At 46.3% G+C, this 20,367-nt stretch overlaps 1 protein-coding gene across 1 annotated transcript; it reads right to left on the bottom strand.

Moving 5' to 3' along the window:
- Positions 1-6,547: 6,547 nt before the first annotated feature.
- Positions 6,548-10,322, bottom strand: HTR1B (5-hydroxytryptamine receptor 1B). The gene is made up of 2 exons (XM_032684281.1): positions 8,510-10,322; positions 6,548-7,664 (listed from the first exon to the last, which is right to left on the bottom strand). The coding sequence occupies exon 1, from the start codon at positions 9,703-9,705 to the stop codon at positions 8,572-8,574; it is 1,134 nt and encodes a 377-aa protein (XP_032540172.1). The 5' UTR covers positions 9,706-10,322; the 3' UTR covers positions 6,548-7,664; positions 8,510-8,571.
- Positions 10,323-20,367: the final 10,045 nt, after the last annotated feature.

The following is a 20,367-nucleotide window of genomic DNA, read 5'->3' as shown; positions in this document are numbered from 1 at the left end:
CAATACTGCCTTCTGCCTTGTTTTCTACATGCAATCTTTGGTTTGCTCTTTTGACTGCAGTTGTTTTCGCAGAAAAGTGCCACCAGAGTGCCTAAAAGAAGTCTTTTCATTGTGCATTCGTAAGTGGAATTTTTTTCCCCATATTACATTATTTTGCCCTTCTCGACATTACTCACCTTTGCTCACTGATTTTCCAAGCCTCTCTAGTGAAAATGTTCAATACTGTATGTCTCTTATACATCTGTTGGACTTGGCTGTTGTCAAAATGCAGGACACAGACTCTCCCCAAGGTTCCTTGAGGCCCCAAATCACATATTTAAGAGATCATCTCTTACTCCTATTTGAAAACAAGGAAGTTCTTGGTGTCTTGATTTAGTTGCATGTAAATATACCGCTCACAAGTATATTTAAGTATGTCAGTACACTGCCCAGGCACCAATATTTGTCCAGTGCCTTACTGGTAATCTCATAAGAAACTGAGGGTAGGTCCTGCTAATATTTTAGCCGAAGCACAAGTATATATAAATGAAAGAGACTGATTAATATATCATGATGACTACTTCAATTATCTTTTCCATTAGTGTGGAATTCATCAAAGTACATAACACTTGCACAAAGGCACTTCAGATCTAGCTGTCTGATATGTAAGATCTAAACTTGGGATATGAAAAATCTGTTTCTGACCTGACACACAAAGACCATTATTTTTCAAGATCCCAAAACAAAGACTAGCTCTGAAATACTCATTTGTGAGCTGGCCATCTAAGATTGCTTAGTGGTCATCTAAATAATCACACTTTGCCTATGGTGTCTATACATTCATTCCGCATGAAGACTTCACAACAGGTTTTTTATTTTGGTAGGTGGTTTCTGACATCCTAATTAGTTCAAATTAAATTAGACATTTAGTCTTCCGACATCTGGAACAGTGCCTGCCAGCTATTTTCCTTCTCATTTTTTCCTGAAAAAGATAAAATCTTAGGTTGTGTGCTAAAAAGCTCATCTGCATGCCTACAAAGGAGCACAGAGATGATGGCAGGTGGAGGAAGCCAAATAATACCCTCCCCCAACTCCCCCCAAGACCCATGATGGAGGGGCCAAAGGGCCACAAAAGGCCCATCTCCACAGGCCCAGGAGAGCACAGGGGCACAATGGCAGGTGGTTCTGGGGGACACAAGCCCCTGTATCCAGACATAAACCCCACCACAATGAGTCAACAGGAGTACTTTTAGGACTGGAGCAGATTACCATCTAAGGATATGGGATGCATTATGAGACCCAAGGGAAGAGCATTTGGCCATAGCACAAGATTTAGAGTGTGATGTTTGGCAGAGAAACCAAAGGTGGGGAAAGGGAGGGCTCAAGAACATTTGGGGACAAAAAAGTGTAGGAACAAATGAAATAATGAGTGATAAAAGGATAAAAAGGACTGGCCCTGTGTAAACAAGGGCTGGTTGGTATCCATTGCCTGGTCATACCCTGTTCCTGATCAGTGCAGTCTGGCATGTCTTCTAATGAAACTCTGTTTCTAACTCTTTTCCTACCTCAGCATCTCTATCTCACGTGCATGTGCATGGCTGGAGGTCTAAAAGCCAATGGCTCAACTCCTCAGTGGGAGGAGTTGCGTGTCTGCAGCGCAAAAAGTGGCAAGACCAGCAAGAGTGAGTGTGTGATCACTCGCAAAGATCAAGCCAGAGTAGCCGAAGAGTGGGTGAAGTGCCCTGGGAGTCAGGTGCATGTGTGTGTGCCTGAATGTGTGCCACTGTGGCATCCTTAATGGGTGTACGTGCACACACACATGTATGTGGGCATGTGTGTGTACATGCAGAGATCTGTACCAACAGCTTGAGTGGGGCTACAGCATGGCAGATTCATATCTCCACGTGTATGTATTTGTATATGTATATGTATACAACTATTACTAGTGGACCTCCAACTTGATTAGCCAGAGAGGTGAGGGTCCTCTATGAGGCCATGAGTGCTGTCTGTCTTGGTGTGAGCACTAAGCGCCTCCATCTGTGCTGATGTGTGTGGCTAAGACATGGAGCTGTGCAGCTTCGCCTCTATGAGGCTACTGGATTTGGCTCCCCCAACGTGGTCCTCGCAGTAGTCTGATCCATGGCCAGGCAGCTCCTGCGTCAGAGCTGCCCCGAGCCAGGGCCAAACAGACCCACAGGAGACAGAGCCTGTGGGGCCTCCAGGGAAAACAATGTTTCTTCACCACCTCTCACCTATGTACACTACTCCTTAGAATCTTTCTGGACTCAAATAAATGCAGAGTTTTGGTATGTCCCTTGTGGGTCAGAGAGACCCATCCCAATCCAAACTTAGCACTGATGCTTCGCTTCTGCTGCCCAAACACCTGGCTGTTCTCTATGTCTGCACTGGTTTATGGGCCAGAGTCTGTCACATCTGCATCCTTCAAATCCACCTTAGGTTTTTCTCAGAACCAAGTTCAAGGAAGGACAGTCCTCTCCTGAAGATAAGAAACAGGAACATTGTTTGCTTTTGTACTAATTGTCCTAAAAGTACTGATCCTAATATTCCCTTTGAATACAATGTTTCTCACAGAGACTGAATTTTAGAGGGCTGGATTCAAATGAGATTTATGTTCTAAACAGAGCACACAGGCAGGAAAGAGCACAAATTGCAATTTGAAATCTACAGGAAAAGAGTGAATGAGCTTGGGAAGTGTATGCCTTAACATAAAAGTGGATGTGAATGTATTAAAAAATGTTAATTTGAACATATTTGGGAATAAAAAGATTTTCAGAAACGGTACTATACAACTAATATTAGGATAGTGGGACCCCTGAGGTATATGGATGGAAGGAAACTTCTAATCTAATTTCAACGTCTCTGAATTCTGGAAATGTTTTGGGGGTTTTTTTGCCCCATCTTACACTAAACATGTTCCTGAAATCTGATATAACATCAATAATGCCTTACTTTTCCAGACTGTGTTTTTTCCTGTTGTTCTCATTCTTGCCTTGCTTCTGGATAAGGAAAGAAATACCAAAAAGGGGTTGTTTTACATAATCATCACCTGTTCCCATCTTTCTTATTTTTCTACGATCATTCAGCCTAAAAGACAGAACATATGATTACTCAGTGAAAGCCCTGCAGCCGTGAACTCCACCTGATTTGTAGCCTTCAAAGTATTATTTGTATAAAGACAATAAAAAAGTCTTGTTCCTTTATAGGGATGACTGCAAGGAGTTTGATCTCTGAAAAGAATAGCAAAGATTTTCTTTCTCTGGCTGTTGAAAATGACTCAGTAAGAGATTTTGATCTCTATATTGTAAATTTGATATCCTGTGGATCTCCTCTTCACCTCACCTATTGAGTAGCCTGTTATATTACATTTTTCAAACTTAATACATGATTGATTAAAAAGCTTCATTTCTTCTTGCTTTTCTATATTATTCTGCACTTAAATGTTTCAAGGTCATTATCAGCCAGACTCATTGCTGTAAGACTCTTAAACTGCTTCTGTGTTCTGTCTTAGCTATTAACTGCTGAAATGTAGAAAAACTCCTAACACAAACCACTAACCTTTCTGTCCTGATGTAGGCAGGTTTTAAAGTACATATCTCAAATATGTGTGGTTCCCCTAAAGACAAAAAGGTTCCCAACACACGAAGAGGAGTTGGTACCTACTTTATTACATAAATGCACACCTTTTATTTTCCTACATGCCTCTGGGTATGGTTCTTCTCACCTATCTACTGGACTCCTGAGACACGGAGTAGTAACTTTGGGTTTTTCTCCTTATACTCTGGTCAAAGCTTGAAGATTCTGGACTATTTCCTCGACCTCTTTCTTTGCTACAGGCTTTCTGGTGGAGAAACCTGTTCTTCAATCTCTGCTACACTTCAATTTAAAAGGAATTTTACCATTTGCCTACAGAACTGCTCTCAGCCATGCTGCTCAGCCTTAGCTGCTGCTACAAATCGCAATGCTTGTTCTCCAATGTTACTACTACTTGTCTTTTTCACTTTGCTCCCTGAAAGAATAGCTTTAGACTGAACTGGATTTTCAAGTTAAAGATCTGACACTATTGAATTCTTATGGACCAAGAGAACACAGGAGTAGCACCTTTGACTCAGAAAATGCATGGAGTGCTCTGCTAACGGAAGGCAAATCGGCTTTTTGCAGGAAGGGGCAGAAGAGGGTGGAAATCAGCTGCTCCAAATGGAGTCATCCCTCCTGTACATGGCCCTGCTGGAAGCTGAAGGCCAGGCCAGTTTCCTCAAACACTCTGGCAGTGAATATGGTATAAATGTGCAGACAATTAGTTAAAATCTCTTTTGTCCCATGGAGCCTTGGCACATTAGTCTTTTTTTCTTTCTTACGCATGGAGAAAAGGTAGACCTTTGTAGGCTGCTGCACAGCTGTATGAAGGTTCATTGCAAGTGATTTCCCCTCTCAATTTCTATATTCTACATCTGTTTTATTAACTGGAAGAGTGAGAAATGCCTCTTAAATAGAATTGAGGAATAGTAGGAAAACAGTGCAGCTATGGGGCTGCAATCAGCTGCTCCCACAACAGCAGCTACAGTTGAACTGTCATACGCCTCACAGCGCTTGCAGTCAGCAACACTATCACACTCCTATCCCTTGCCATGAAACGTGGGAAGCACAAGGCTTGCAAATGTGTGTTCAACTTCAAACCTCAGTGCCTAAGAGACATTTGTCTTAAAAGCATCATCTGACCGTGTGAACTGAAGGCAAGAAATATAAGAGAAAGGCATGCTACTTCTGTAATGAAAGACTGAGACAGCATGAGCTTAAGCATCTTTAGAGTTTACCTGCAGGGTCATGAAGAGGTTCCTGTGACAAAACCACGAAGAGGCAGGGTCGTCTGAGCCATTTCCATGGGAAGACAGACATGAGGTGGACAGAAAGGATAGCCTCTCCTGCCAGCCTTCAAAAGGCAGAGCACTGCACCCAGGCACAGCAAGAGAGCAGAGAAGCAATATCCTCAGACCTCTTCAGAGAAAGTCTTAACTTTACTGCCACATCCTGAGCATCTTTTAAAACCTAGGTTCAACCAGGACACACTCTGCCAGTCATAGAGAAGTGAAGCACACACGGGACACTCTACCCGCCCTAAAACACTCTATGCGAATCCTGGAACACGTTTTACATAGTTATATTTTCTGGCACTGAGCAACATTTGCCCTACATTTCTTCTCCTTCACTGCAAACAGATGCATGTCCTCACTCTACCTATCTCCCTGGGGGAATGGTTTTCTGAACAAGATGCTGCTGCTCCAGTAGCACAAGGCCTTTAACGAGCAGGTATCTCAGCAGGGCTCCACTCAGCCTCCTCTCCTCTGGCCCCAAGTTACTCAGTGAAGCTTCCACACGGTCTTCCCAGCAGAGAGCATGGCTGTCTGAAACGCTTACTTGTGCAAAAAGTTCAGAGCCTCAGCATAAACTTAGAAGGATAATTTCTTGACGAATTAGTTTCTCAGCAAAATCCTTACATCACAACAGGGAGCTGGGAGTATTTGCTGCCAGTTGCTGAAGATGTGAAGAACAACAGTGTGAAGAACACAAAGCCCAACTCCTGAACCTTGCTGCTCTCCAAGTCCCATAACTTTGTAAAACTCAGAGAAGACTCAAGCCTCTGGAAATGCTGAAAATACTCATTTTACAGTTTCATTTTTCATTTTTTACACGTACAAGAAGCCTGGTGAGAAAGAATTTGGGGTAAACAAAATTCATTCTACATGACCAGAAAATGACAGATGAAAATAGGTTAAGCACTGTTTTATGTTATCTTCCTTGTTTTTTTCATCCTATAGATGCAAAAAAAAAATTAAACTTAAAAGGAATACAAGCATTTCAATCAAAGAAGATAGTGTTTTACAAAATTCCTCTAATCACATCTGTCTTTAATAATTTAAGACGGTACTTTCTTGAAGCATACTACAGTAGGTCTCTTTTTTTGAGGTATGTAATTTTAAGGCAAGTTTTCTGTATTTCTTTAAATTACTGAAAATGCTTAATTTCCACTGCTTTAATTGTATCTTATAGACTTCTTTCTGCCCATGACCAGTTCAGAAGCACAGAGGGTCAAGGTTCTTTCTTTACTAGTCAGTTAGGTAAATAAATCCTTATTACTTGAATGACTCTCTGAAGAATAGCAGGTAGACAAACCATTTAAGATTTTTTCAGTCTTGTAACAGCCCACATTTAGAATACATACATAGAGTTTTAGAAGAACATTGCCTTCAGTATCCACCAAGTGCTAAAATAAGTTTTGTTTGCTTTTAAAGGAGTAAGAAAAATATTGTTAAAAAAACCCTAAAAATTTTATTCTGACACTACATGAAAATAGTAAGTATTATACCTAGCAGTACTAGTTACAATTAAAGCTGCCTGTTAAAAAATTACCTACTGATTGAAGATCACAATTTCAACTTCTATCAATTGCTTTCCTGAGTGACTCATCAAATCAGTGCTACCTAAAAAGTCAATACTGAGAAACCAGATAAACCAATAAATACTTCTTTCAATCACACAATTGCTACCACTCTTGAGAACACAGTCAAGCGTTTTATTGTTTATACTCATTTTCATTTACACATAAGAGAAACAATCAATGCAGTTCTATCACAGCAGGTGGACCATATCCTGAAACTCTGCTGAGTATGTATAGACCTGTCTTAAGGTCCAAGGGGGGGGGAGGCGGACAGGGGGGAAAAAAAGAAAAAAAATGGGGGAAGTAGAGAGGCAAGAAATTTCACTAACATCAGTTAATTCATGATTCATGGGTATTTATTTTGCAGGTGAAATTGCTCTTCTGAAAGGGCAAACTGCTTCACTTCTTTACAAAATACACTTAATAATATAAGTACTTAGAGAATTATAAATTTTGCAGTGGTTCATGCGGTAAGGGTGTGCAACCAACACAAAATGGAAAACATGGTTACAACATCAAACTGCTACTTCTATTCCCAGCTGGTTTATGGAAAAGGTCATTGGACTTCTTGATTTCTGCTCTTGAGTAATGGAGTAGAATCAAGAAGCATTTACTTTATAAAGTCAGCTATGAGGACAGACTACAGGTATGCAGTGCAGTTGAAGAGGTCTACAACTTTTGTTTCTAGAGCATTTGCTATTGTTTTGAAATACAAATATAACTTCTGCACACTGTCACTTCTCACACATGTTCAGCTAAAGGAGTCACTTACAGAATTTACTGCGACGTTCCTATTTTAAAAGCTGCTTTTTTCTCCTTTTGGCCTCCTAAGTGAAGGGAGCAACTCTTTCCACTGAAAGAAAGAAATTACAGATGTGCAGAAGTACAACTACGCTACCAACACGGACAGAGACAACTGTGCTCTTGTGCACACCCCTACAACCGGTTGGAGAACAAATTAAGAAGTTAAGCCTGCAAAATAAATGGAGTTTACTCTCAAACTTTTTTCTTCATTCCAGATGAATTATAAACCTTGATTCGAGGCTGCCCTCTTTTTTTGCAACTGATCTGCGTGCCTATTGGAACAGCATCTCTGCCAGAGTCATTACACTGAAACGCAGAGCTGAGCAGTTTGGTGGCAGTATGTATTGACGTTTTTGCAGCATCATGAGTCTGGCAACTGGGCTTGGGGAAGTTTCAAGCAGTGGGTCTTTACAATAGCAACTTGATTCTGCAGACAAAAAGCAAAAGATTGGCAGAATTATTAAAGTATCACAATAACGGCATGTATGCATTCTGCAGAACCTGGCGCCCAGTTTAGCGATGAGCTGGCAGCCACTGCTGTCCGAGGCGCGGAAAGGCAGAGCCCCTCCGCGTGTGAAGAGACACACCGAGGTGACAGGTCTCTCATGGAGGCTAAGGGGCAGCTTTCCCCTCGGGACGCCTGCTCGCGGCCGGCTCCGCTCCCGCAGGAGCAGACGGAGCCGTGAGGAGGCCGGAAAGAAGTAGGGCTCGACTTCGCCAGTAGCCTTCATCTGGGGCCTCTCCTCGCAAAAAACCCAAAAACCCAAAAAACGACACGCCGCGGGCACCGGGGCTGCACGACTGTTTGCCAAGGGGGCTGCACATCCAGCTGCCCATCGGCCCGGGAGGCGGCACCGGGAGCGACGCCGCGGGGACCGGCCCGACCGCGGTGCTCTCCAGGGAGCTCGGCTGTCGGGGACTCGAAAAGCAAGTACCGTTTAGCGCTAATTGGCCCAAACATGGGCATTGGCATGCGAAATGGCGGCAGACTGGTTTAATAGGTGGAGTAAAAAGCAGATTGCCGTTGAGTCACTCCCTACGAGCTGGGGGGCGGGGGGCACACACGACACACATACACACACACACACACACACACAGTGAAATGTCAGGAGCGTGCAGCATCCCCGCTGCTCGCCGCCACTAGCGAAGGGTCTGAACACCAGCTATTTGTGGGGTCGCACCCCCTCTCTCCCCCTTCCTGCCCCCCCCCCAACTCTTCCCGTCCCGAGCACCGCGGCTCTCCGGGGAGGAGGCGGCGGAGCGCGGACCTACCTGTGGCGCCGGGCGCGGGCGTGCATGGGGGCTGCCCCGGAGAACACATCGCATTCAACATCTCAACCTGTGTATCGGAAACGTATGAGTTTGTGAAAAGCTTGTTTGAAGTCTTCGTTAGACATAGTATAGATGACGGGGTTAATGAGGGAGTTGAGATATCCAAGCCACGTGAAAAAGTCAAAGATGGCCATGTGGAACCAGCAAGCGTCCTTGCAAATAGGCAATACCAGGCTGATGATGAAAAAAGGCAGCCAACAGACGATAAAGGCTCCTAAAATAATCCCTAAAGTCTTTGTAGCTTTCCGCTCTCTAGCGGCCGTCAGCTTCTTTTTCTCCAGCAGGGCATCCGAGACCTTCACCTTCACCTGGTTCATGTACACGGGGGAGCCCGTTTCGCTGGATCCCTCAGGAGCCTTGGAGTTTATGGACGTGACGGAGGAGGTCGACCCCGGGGAGTCCGTGATTAACTGAGCCCGCGTTAGTCTTTTACCTGCTTTCTTTGGCGTCTGCTTCAAAATCCGCGACCTGGCTTCCACGTAGATCCTCCCGTAAAGGGCTATCAGAAGCAGAGTGGGGAAGTAGAAGGCTCCTACCGTGGAGTATACGGTGTAGAGGACGTGGTCTGTGTTCACCACACAGTGAGAGACCTCCTCAGCCTTCGCCTGCCGCCAAAACAAAGGGGGCATGGAAATGCAGATGGAGAAGATCCATACCAGTGCGATCATGCCCGCTGCCCGCTTGGGAGTCCGTTTCGTGGAGTACTCGACGGCGTCGGTGATCGCCCAGTAGCGGTCCAGGGCGATGACACAGAGGTGCAGGATGGACGCCGTGCAACAGGTGATGTCCGAGGACAGCCAGATATCGCAGACTATCTGACCCAGCTTCCACTTGCCGGTCACAGTGTACACGGTGCTGATAGGCATGACGAGGATGGAAACGAGGAGGTCGGTGACGGCCAACGAGGCGATCAGATAGTTGGCCGGCGTGTGGAGTTTCCTCGTCTGGTAGACCGTGGCGATGACAAAGGCGTTGGAGAGCACCGTGGCCAGGGTGAGCAGCGCCAGGACGACGGCGAGCACGATCTTCCCGGAGAGGGGGGTGGCATCTTGGTAGATCACTTCCTCGGCGCTACAGTTTTGGTAAGAGTCGTTGGCGGACACCAGCTGCGCCCGGCAGGGGCCGGTCGGCTCCATCCCTCCGCGGCCGCCGCCCCCGCAGACGGCGGGATTCGGCGCGGCACGGCGGGGCCGCTACCCCGGCAGGACCCCGTCGGCGCCGGGGGAGGGCTGCAGCATCCCCGCGCCGGCACCACCTCCCGCCCGCTTGCCCGCCCTTCCGGGAGCACCGAGCGGGCTTCGCGGAGCCTCACTCCCCACGAGCGAGGGAGCAGGGCAAACCGGGGGCCAGGCGCGCCCGCTCGCCCCGCCAGCTCATCGCCCCGCCGCCTGCCCGCGGAGCTCGGCGAGCCTCAGACATGGGGCTCCCGCCCTGGCCGGCCCTAAGCGCAGCCCCGCCGCCCGCGGCTCCACACCGTGTCTCGACGGGCGCAGCGGCGGCGCCGCATGCCCGCAGGCGGCGGCCTCGTCCCCCGGGCTGCGGGCGCGACGGCGGGGGCTGCGAGGGCAGCGGAGCCGCCCCGCCGGGCTGTGCCTTCACACGCAGCCCGCCGCAGCAAGTTTGCAGCCGCCACCGCGGGTACGGGAGGAGCAGGAGGAGGAGGAAGAGGAGGGTCCGCGGGAGGCAGAGTGGGAGACCACCTCCCATTGCGCCCCGCCACGGGCCATGCTGCCGGGGCCCGGCCTCCGCCCAGCGCCGGCAGCCGCGGGCAGGGGCGGGTGTGAGGGACCAGCGAGCAGCCGCCGCCTCTTATATAGCGGGCGGCGCGGCTCCGCCGGCACCGAGCAACCGGTGCCGCTGCCGGTCGGGCTGCCCGCCTGCCCTCGGAGGAGGAGCTACCGTCGCCTCCCTCCGCCCTCCCTCCCGCACCCACCAGCCGTCCGACCGGGGGGGGGCCGGCCCGCCCCGGCTCCGCGCACCGCCCCACCGCTGTCCCCCGCCCCTGTCCCTGCAGGCGTCGGGAGGAGCCCGGGCACACTCCCCGCCCCACCAGGGGGGCAGCCCGTCTTCTTCCATCCCGGCTCGGAGTGGCATGGCGCTGGGTGTTGTGGGTGCCCCCTTGGTCCTGCGGTTGTCCCCATCCCACTTTGCACCGTGCCCTCTACGCCGCGGGGCTGGGCGATGCCAGGCTTCTCGGGGGCTGTACTGCCCGCCGCCGCGTCCCTCGGCGGGTGGCAAGTGTCGCTGGGTGCCGGAGCTGGGCGTGCGGGAGGGGCCGGGGCGACCAAGACGGTGCAGGACAGGGGCACAGCCGGAGCGGGCCGGCAGCTCGGTTTCCTCGCCCTGCCCGGCGGGCGAGGGGCTGCGCAGCGCGGCGAGTTCCGCTGCTGTAAGGGTGCGCATCCCACCGCATCACACACCTGCTTTCCACTTATAGTAATCTCGTGCCTTCTGGACTCTGGCTTTCTTATCCCCTGCCCCTCTCCCCTCCATTTTTTTAATATATTTTTTCCTTTTTTTTTTTTTTTTTCCGTGGTGTGCTTGGAAAGGCACGCCCGCGGTTGAGCAGCCCTGACGTGCCCCGCAGGTTTCTTCAGCGGTCGGGAGGTGGGGGCAGGAGGAGCACCGGGAGCACACGTTTGTCCAGGTCCCACAGCTCCTGCCAGTGTTTGTTCTCCGCAGCCGCAGAAAAGTTTTACACACAAAGGGAAGCGCGAGCTTGATTTTTGCTGGGTCAGGGTAATTCCAAGCTCGGTGAAATGTCTATGGTCCAGCCCGAGTAAATCTCCCAAAGATGCCACGACAAAGCCAGTAAAGTGGAGGCAAGGCTTTTTAGTCTGCAGGCATGTTTGTTCACATATGCTGTTGCCTGCCTAAGCTCCCTGCAAACTCTCAGCACTTCTGTCTTGGATATCTGCGTCTGGCTGTTTTCCTGTGTCATGGAAAGGCAAACAGTTTCTCTGAGGCCCCATTCTTCCTGGGCTATGGTCGGCACCACACAGGGACAGGTACTGCAGTGTTCTGCTTGGGACACAGAGCTTATGGGCAGGGTGAGAAACCTCAGTGCCCTGTTGTTCATCCTTGAGCAAGAGGAACTGGCACACCTGAGAGGATGCAGATCAAGGAAAGGCAGCGAAAGGAGGCTAGAGAGAATCCATTGTAGCCCAGAGGGTGAGGAAACTGTAGAAAGAGAAGCATTGAACTGAAGAAGAGCCAGGGCTGCCCAGTAGTATAGAAAGCCAGAGCCCCTTCTCTCCCTATTTCAGTACAGGGCAAGGTGCCCCGATCTTGGGATGTGCTAAGCACCCACAGATCAAAAAAAACAGTGATGGTTCTTGAGATTTTGTAAAATCAGTTCTAGATCTTTAGTTAGACTTTCTCAAGGAGTGAGGTAGGATTAATGAAAGTGTGGCAGTCAAGGTTTGCCTACATTCACTGAGCCGACAGAAAGATAAAATATCAGTGAGCCTTTCTGTTTTCCCAAAAGGTCTGTGGAGAGTGTTTGGTCTGTTTCCATGTTTTTATTTGTAGTGCCTCCTTGTATTCAAGCAAGCACCACCTCCTTGTGGTGCCTGGTAATTGATTGGAGCCTCTAGGCTTTACTGCATTAAAAATAATAATACAGAGCTATCTACATTCTTCTGATCTCTTTGATAGGCAAAGATTTTATAATCCTGGTTTCTAATACAGTGTGATATTGCTTTCACTTCTGCTTGACATTTCTGGCTTAATTTAGTTGTGCTTAAGTTGGCAACTGCCCTCGAGCCTCTGTAGCTCAACATTCTTCCCAAATAGGGCTATGTATTGAGAGTGATTTAAATTTAAAACACCAATAATAACAAGAGAAAAACCTAGCCCTTGATTCAGTGTTGGAACAGCTTTTCTCTTATGGAAAGGCTCTTATAAAATTATAGAGTCTCCAAGGGTAGTGTTCTAGCTTTAGCCACTGCTGTCAGCCATGTTGTGTAATGTAGACAAGTATTATGTGAACGACTGATGAGTTTTGGCCAACCTACTAATGTCACTGTTTATCCTCATGATAAAATGTTTGTGTTCTGTGCACAGCTTTTGCTGTTGCCCTTCTCCATTAATTCTGGATTATTATTCAGCAGTAATCATCATTCATTGCTTCTCTCTTTGTCTTGCCAAGAAGATGCTTTTTTCATCACTCATTTGTTTTCTTCTCATACTCACTAGTTTCTTACTTATTTGTGTAGAACTCCTGCGAGCGGTGAGCAAAATGTTCACCCAGGGCATGCCAGCTCTCTCTGTAGTGACTTCACCTGACTTCCCACCTGGTCTTCCTGGGCAGGTTCAGTAAGCATTCCCCATACTTGTCTCCAGGGCTTCGGTCTCGGGCTAGGAACAGCTGCAGCAAGAAAGTAAAGCCATCTTCCTCCCATATCACTGCAGGAGGGGCATGCAGAAGACTTGTCCCCACCCAGGCACTGGAACTGCTGCTTTCTTTAGGCTGTGCATGCTGGTTCCCAGGATTTGTGTCAGAACAAGAGGTGCTCAGGTTTTAAAAAATTGCTCTTCCTCTCTGCTCGCCAGGCTGCCCATAGCCTCCTGTCACAACTCGACTCCCACAGACCAAGGCTTCATGAAAGCAGGACCAGGTTCTACCTAGATTATCAATAAGTACTGCAGTCTTGGAGTGCTAGTCAGACACATATTGTAAATCATATGTATTGCCACATGAACGATCATATCACACTGTTGTGCTGGCACCTGGAAGCTTGCATTTCATTGTTTATTTTCCCCTCTCCTAACTGGATCTGAAAAGATGCTTATGAGAAGAGATCCTGTTTCCTGAAGCTTTTGGCTTCTGTGCAGAGGCAGGCATAAAATTAATTTCTTTCTGCTGGCATAAGACTGTTAATACTTCTTATATCCAGATTTTGATGTACTAAAATACCCAAATATAGAAACAGCAATGAAAACTGAGCCTATTACTGGTTTATTGCTTCAAAAACTGCCCATGTATGGCATAAATGTCTTATAAATAAATTAGAGAAGACAAACACATAGAAACAAACCTAAGTACCAGAAAGGAAAAGTACTCATTATAGAGTCAGATCTGTCCTGGCTGCAGGTAATGTTGTGTGGGTTTTGTTATATTTGCTCATGGGGCTCAGTGCACAATATAAACCTCACCTCTGCTCTTGACTCAGGTGGTAAGTTGTATGTAATGATATCTGTAGCCTCCTGCACTTGTGATGAGATTCATACTCATATTTTAAATAATGAAATTCTGAGTCCTGTTAGCAAAGATAACCTTCACTATGTAAATCAACACAGTGGTATTTTGTTGAGTTTGCCAACAGACAAATAACACTAATTTACGTGTGAAGTTTCTCAATGTTAACTTTGAAATACAGCTAAGGCCATTTAAATGCCATCACTTTTAAGTCACTCGTCAAAATAAAATCACTGAGCTTGAGTTACTGAAATTTAATTGTAATGAACAGCTGGGCCTCTGATTTTTACTCTAAGGACCCAGAAAAAGAAACACATGGGCTCAATAGGTGCAAATACACGCCGAGTTTCTAAACCTGTACTGGTCAGTTGCTGAAAAATGTACCCAGATATCCTCCAAGGAGCATGCAATTACCCTAACTAGGCAACTGAGGTCAAGAGAAAAAAAAAAAAAAAAAACACCTCCAGTCCTATCTTAAACAGTCTCTAGGATTTTATTTCCAGACACTGCACCCATCCTTACACATTTCAGTTCATGGAGGCAGAAGTTGAAGTTGGTGACTGTCCTCATTCATCTACGTGGCATTTGCTCTTTAACAATGTTCCTGGAGATACTCCACGGGAATCTGCTTCAATACTGCCCCATATCCTCTCCTTGCACGCTGCCCGTAATTCTCATGCTTCATTACAAAGCAGAAGAATTGACTGCTTGTGTGAAAAGGGCTGTTGGTTTCTTGTTTTTGTGGTTTGTGTCTGAGGCTCCTGGAGCCTCTAATTCACACTAAAATCAGTGCAAATGCCTGTTTTTCTACCATAGGATCTGGCTCTATTATCATCCCTTCAGTTCAGGCTGTTTCCAGTTATATACCTGAAAGGATTTTAACCTACCTGCTATAATAAGGGTGGATTATGACCCACCCATATCTGTTATAAAACATATAACAGGTATCTGTAGGGAATAGCCATGACAGTATGACATAAAGGTACATAAAGGTACATAAAGGTACAGCTGTCTACCAGGACTAAATGTCAGTGGCATAACCTTTAGCACCTGTTCATCATGGAGGCAAAGGACACTGCATTTAGACTCTGTAGGGATTCAAATGAAAAAAGGTCTCGTATTCTGTGCTCAGATCTACCAGAAGATAAATCTTCCACTTTCAGATATGGACCTATATCAGGTTTAAAGCTTTGTCTCACTTCAGAATGTTCAAATCTTTGTCTACTTTAGAGGATGGAATCTGTAAGGGTCTCCTTTCAGGATCCGGGGTTGATTTCAAAGGGATTTCAACTACCAAGTTTTCAAAAGCAAAACACTGAATTTTGTGTTTAAAAAAAAATCTGAAAACATTTTAAAGCAACAAGCTACTAATGCACAAGGCTTGCTGGAAACTTTTGCAATGCAGTGAATCACTGTAAAGAAGTAAAATTGCTGAAAATTAGGAATCAAGTCTTTTCCATGTGAAATCAGCATGTCAACATTGATTTGAGGGGATCTGCAAAGATTTCTTCCTACTAAAGATCTAGTTCTTCTGCATGGCTAATTAATATTTATCTAGGAAAGAAGGTAACATATGCTAAGCCCACTGCCACTATTTATAAGACTAGAGTCTTTGTTCCTGGAGGTAATCAGAAGCTAGGAGCTTTTGCTGGCATGCAGATTTGGGCTGCTAATTTAATAAAATGCATCATCCATTAATTTGATTCCTTTAAAGATGTTTACTAGTTGACAGTTTCTTTTGCAGTATGAGACTTAATTGCAAAATTTAATTGTCTGTTCTGCTTAGCAAGAGGCTTAGATAGAGATGCTTCATACAACATGCAGAAATTGAGGAACAGAAGCAATTTTGAAAGCTACAAAGATCTTGTAGGCCTACTTTCATCAGCAGAATTGGGCAGCAAGACTAAAGCAAAAGCGAATGGCCATGGCATCATGCAAATACCAGAGCTTTGCAAGGTCAAGAAGTCCTTTGAGGGATTTGAGATACATACAGTAATTCTCAGCAGCACTTTACAAAGCAGTGCACAGTTGAAGATCTTAATCTGGTGACAAGGGACAATTTCTGTAAACCAACTAAATCAAACACAATCTGGTCTTGGAGTAAGGCTGTTATGAATCTGTTGGTCTAGATGTTGCTAACTGTGAAGTCCACTCTACTAAAGAATAATTGAGCTGGCATAGGCCGTCAGTACCCACCAGTGTTCTATGTGTAGCTCTTTGGGGAAGAAAACAAAGACTCTCAGAATCAAAAGACCCTGAAGATGTAGGTAAATAAAATTGTGACACTATAAGCTTCTGCCAAACACAAGGCGGTTGTATGTCCCACTGCTTGGAAGCAGAATGTGTCTCATCTGACTTTTCTCAAAGTAATCAAGTAGAACTACAGAGACAGAATCAGCAGCCCAGATCAAAACTGACCCAGTGATTTAGGGTAACTGTAGTCAGTGCCATTGAAGTATGGCAATTGTTAGTATTTTAGTATTTCTTTTCTTTTTTCCCAGTCTTTTCATTATCCAAAGATTGTTTAACTGAGAAGTCTAATAGAAGCTTGTAAAAGTGCATGTGTTGATGTCTTGTGTATAAGGGTGTTTATTGGAGAAGCAAATACTTAGCTGTAAAACATAGATGTGATCTCTGTTTAGTAAGGTATGTTTTACTTTTCATTACAGGAAGAAGTCAGTCGTAAAGGATTCAGATCTCAGGTAGAACATGCCCAGATAGAGGTTTTCAGGTGATCTTAAAAACACCTTGGGTTCTGGGTGTAGATTTTAAAATGCTAGTGGATTAAAAAAAAATTGAGATTGAATTTTTGCCAGATGGTCATGTCTGTGTTTGTGGAAGCAGAATCAGATAATTGTAATTTGTAGCTTTTATATTTCAGTTGTGAATTTCATGGGTTTTCCTTCCTTTCCTTGGGAAGATCTTGCTATATCCCTTCCCCAATCCTTACTCTCCTCATAGTTCCATCTCTACGCTCCAGGAGCTCTGCAAAGGTACATGAGTGCACAGTTCACCTCTTTAAGAGGAAGCCAAGGCTTCCAAACCTAAGCAGTCTTCTTACCAACTACTATAAAAATATGCATCTATTGTTAAAAAAAAAAAAATAAAAAATAAAGAATTTGGAGCTCTCTCTGATTTCCTTGGCTTTCTCATCACTCTCAAACATTCTTTGGACTTGGCCCAGATCTGTCCCTGCATCCCCTTAGTTCATGACTTTTCATCCTAGTGATGAACTTTCTCCCTCTTACTTCCAAGATGCCTTCTCCATGTCTTGCTCCTGCAGAGAGCACACATCTGCATGGGAGCCTGACCTTCTGTGCGCTGCTTACACTCCTGTCCTTGGGAAGGTGGAGGGAGAACATCCTCCAAGACCCACAGCCTCTCTCATGTTTAAAACAGAACACTAAATCATAAGGGATTTCTACATTCCAAAACCCTCAGCCTCATCTGGGAATCTAAAAAATACAAAGGTGAAGTTATCCTATTGCCCAAGTCACCCCTTCTTAAAAGTGGTGTGGAGCTAGGGAGGTTTAGCAGCTAAAACTATCATCCTGGTTTCTATAATGCTTCAGTTACTTTTTTCTGGCCTTGGAAGTTGCACTATACCTACACAAATGCTACCACACAGTTCCGTACCTGCTGTTGTGGCCATGACCTTCTTCTCTCTTCATCCCTTCTTTGTACAGCCCTTTCCTTATCTCACTCCTCCATTAATACCTCACTAACAAGCACATTTTCTTTACATGACTTTCAAAGCCTTTGGTAGTTTATCCATTTCTTATCACATATTCAGGTTAATTACTGCCTCCCACTAGCCTCTGATGCTGGCCCCTCCCAGAGTATTCATCATCATGACTAGGCTTCGCGAACGAAGATTTGGGAAGGCACTATCCACATTTGCTGCAGGCACGCTGGTGGCTTATGAGGCCAATACATGTTGCTCTTTGTGCGACCGCATTGGAAGAAGATGCCCGTTGGCCCGCGGTTAACCAACCGGGTGAAAGTGGAGATGAGCTTTGTTTAGGCCATCTTTTCTAGGCCCCTCTCTGAGTGGAGCAAGCAGTGCTGTCCTTGAAAAGGCTGCTTGGTCGTTCAGGGTGCTGCCCCAAGAGACTGTCATCTCCAGTCAGTCTCAAATGACCAATATCCTGAACCACCTGCATGCAGGGTTGGGTCTGCGGCTCCCAGTGCACCTTTCACCTGCTGTTTCGACCCTCGCCCGTCGCTACAGGACTTTTTGCATGTGGGTAAAGCCTTCAAGCCTGCGCAGTGGATTTTTTGGGTGAGACACAGTGTGCGCAGAACTGAACCCACCCTTTAATCCTGAGGTTCATCTGCCAGGGCCGAGCGAGCTTGGACGGTGGCAGTGAGGTCCTCAGGACGTAGGTTTGATTAGAGTGACCTTCTCTTAGATGGATGGCCTTACAGGGCTAAGCGAGCTCCATCTGCCCGGGTTTGGGATTGGAGTTGTCCTTCTCCTAGGATGACTGCCAGGAGGCTAAAGAGCTCATCCTGCCCAAGAATGTATTAAATCTCCCAGAGTATTACTCAATTTTAATCAGACATCTTCATGCCTTCTCAGGCTTGAGACAACTTTCCTGTAGCAAGCACAGATACCCTGATTATATTACTTAAAAATCCTCCCTCTGTGTGATGCCTACATGTAGCGCTAAACCTGCATTATATGGGAAATCTGTTGTTTAAATATGTCTTAAAATGGCTTTTGGTGGTCTTTGCAAACACATGCTTCTTCTTCCCAACACCCCCCACGGTAATGTTATCTCAGGAATGTCCTGGGAAGGTGTCCTGAGGTGTTTCCCATTGGCCTTTGTTAACCCCTTCCTGTGATTGGGTGTTCCTGTAAGCCCCTTGAGACTTCTAATTGGTTACTCTGTGAATCCTCCTGAACCCTATAAATGTAACATCCCCAGCAATAAACTCTCTCTTGCCTCCTCTCCACGCCGATGTGCTGTCTCTGTGCCTGCCATGGGACCACGTGCGTGGGGGGAGGAGAGGGCACCTCTCCCCTCCAGCCTCAGGGCCAGAAGAAAACCCTGAGAAAACCCCTGGAGTTCCCTTTCCCCATCCTTCAAGACGTCGGAATGGTTTTTCAGATGGAAATGGAACTAGAACTGGGCCGCCCCACGTCGTGGGTGGGGAAAGGGATCCAGACCTACAAAACACACTTTACAAGAGTCAGGCTGTTGATGAAACTATGACTGCTGCCTGTTATTCTTCCTGGTAGTATTTTGTTTGCTGATGTTTTCCCACCTGTGTGCCTCTGCCAGTGCTAATGTTAGACTGCAATTCTTTAGAACAGAGACTTTGTATTTGCTCTAAGTGCTTATCTACTATGAGTGTAGCTTTGAGGGTCCTGATTCTGGGCTTTGAGTGGCTTGCTATAAAATCTTTGTCAATAATAACTATTAACGACATCTCTTGTGTTGTTTTTTGTCTGTAAAGTTCAGAAATCACTGTCAAGATCCAAGAATGATAAGAGGCATACCCTTCAGAACTGGATGCCAAGTGCCCACCAAAACTGCTGTATCACTCCCCTGTTCAGCTGGACAGGGGGGAGAAAATACAACTAAATGCTTGTGAGTAGAGATAAAGGCAGGGAGGGATCACTCACCAGTTACCGTCACAGGCAAAATGGACTCAGCTTGGGAAAATTAGTTTAATTTATTGCAAATCAAATCAGAGTAGGGTAATGAGAAATAAAAACAAATTTTTAAAAACCTCCCCACCACCCCTCCCTTCTTCCTAGGCACAACTTCACTCTTGATTTCTCTACCTCTACCTCTAAACGACTGAGGGGGGGATAGGGAACAGGGGCTGGAATCTGTTCATCACACATTGCCTCTGCCCCTGCTATCTCCTCGGGAGGACTGCTCACACTCTTCCCATGCTCTGGTGTGGAATCCAACATGAGTCCTTTCTATGGGCTGCAGTTCTTCATGAACTGCTCCAGCCCGGGTCCCTTCCATGGGGTGCAGTCCTTCAAGAACAAACTGCTCCAGTGTGCGTCCCTCACAGGGTCACAAGTTCTGCCAGCAAACCTGTTCCAGCATGGGCTTCTCTCTCTACAGGTCCATAGGTCCTGCCAGGAGCCTCTTCCTGCATGGGCTTCCCGTGGGGTCACAGCCTTCTTTGGCTGCATCCACCTGCTCCAGCATGGGGTCTTACAGGGGCTGCAGCTGAATATCTGCTCCACAGTGTCACTCCATGTGTCGCAATCTCTGCTCTGGCACCTGCAGCACCTTCACCCTCTCCTTCTTCACTGACCTGGATGTATGTAGAATTGTTACACATATTCTCAACCCTCTCTTCTGCTACAGTTGCAGGTACAAGAGGTTGTTTTTTCTCCCTTCTTAAGTAGGGTGTTCCAGAGGCACTACTGCAATCACTGCTGGGCTCCAACTTGGCCATTGGTGGATCTGTCTCAGAGCCAGCTGACATTGTCTCTGTTGGACATAGAATAAGCTTCTAACACCTTCTTATAGAAGCCCCCTTTGTAGCCCCCTATGCTACCAAAACCTTGCCATGCAAACCATATACAGCAACATGTGACTGATTCACATAAACTGATCTGATCAGC

This window comes from Chiroxiphia lanceolata, chromosome 3, assembly GCF_009829145.1.
Source record: "Chiroxiphia lanceolata isolate bChiLan1 chromosome 3, bChiLan1.pri, whole genome shotgun sequence".
In the NCBI taxonomy this organism is placed as follows: Eukaryota; Metazoa; Chordata; class Aves; order Passeriformes; family Pipridae; genus Chiroxiphia; species Chiroxiphia lanceolata.
Note: the sequence above shows the minus strand (reverse complement) of the source record. Positions and strands in the feature narration are given on the sequence as shown.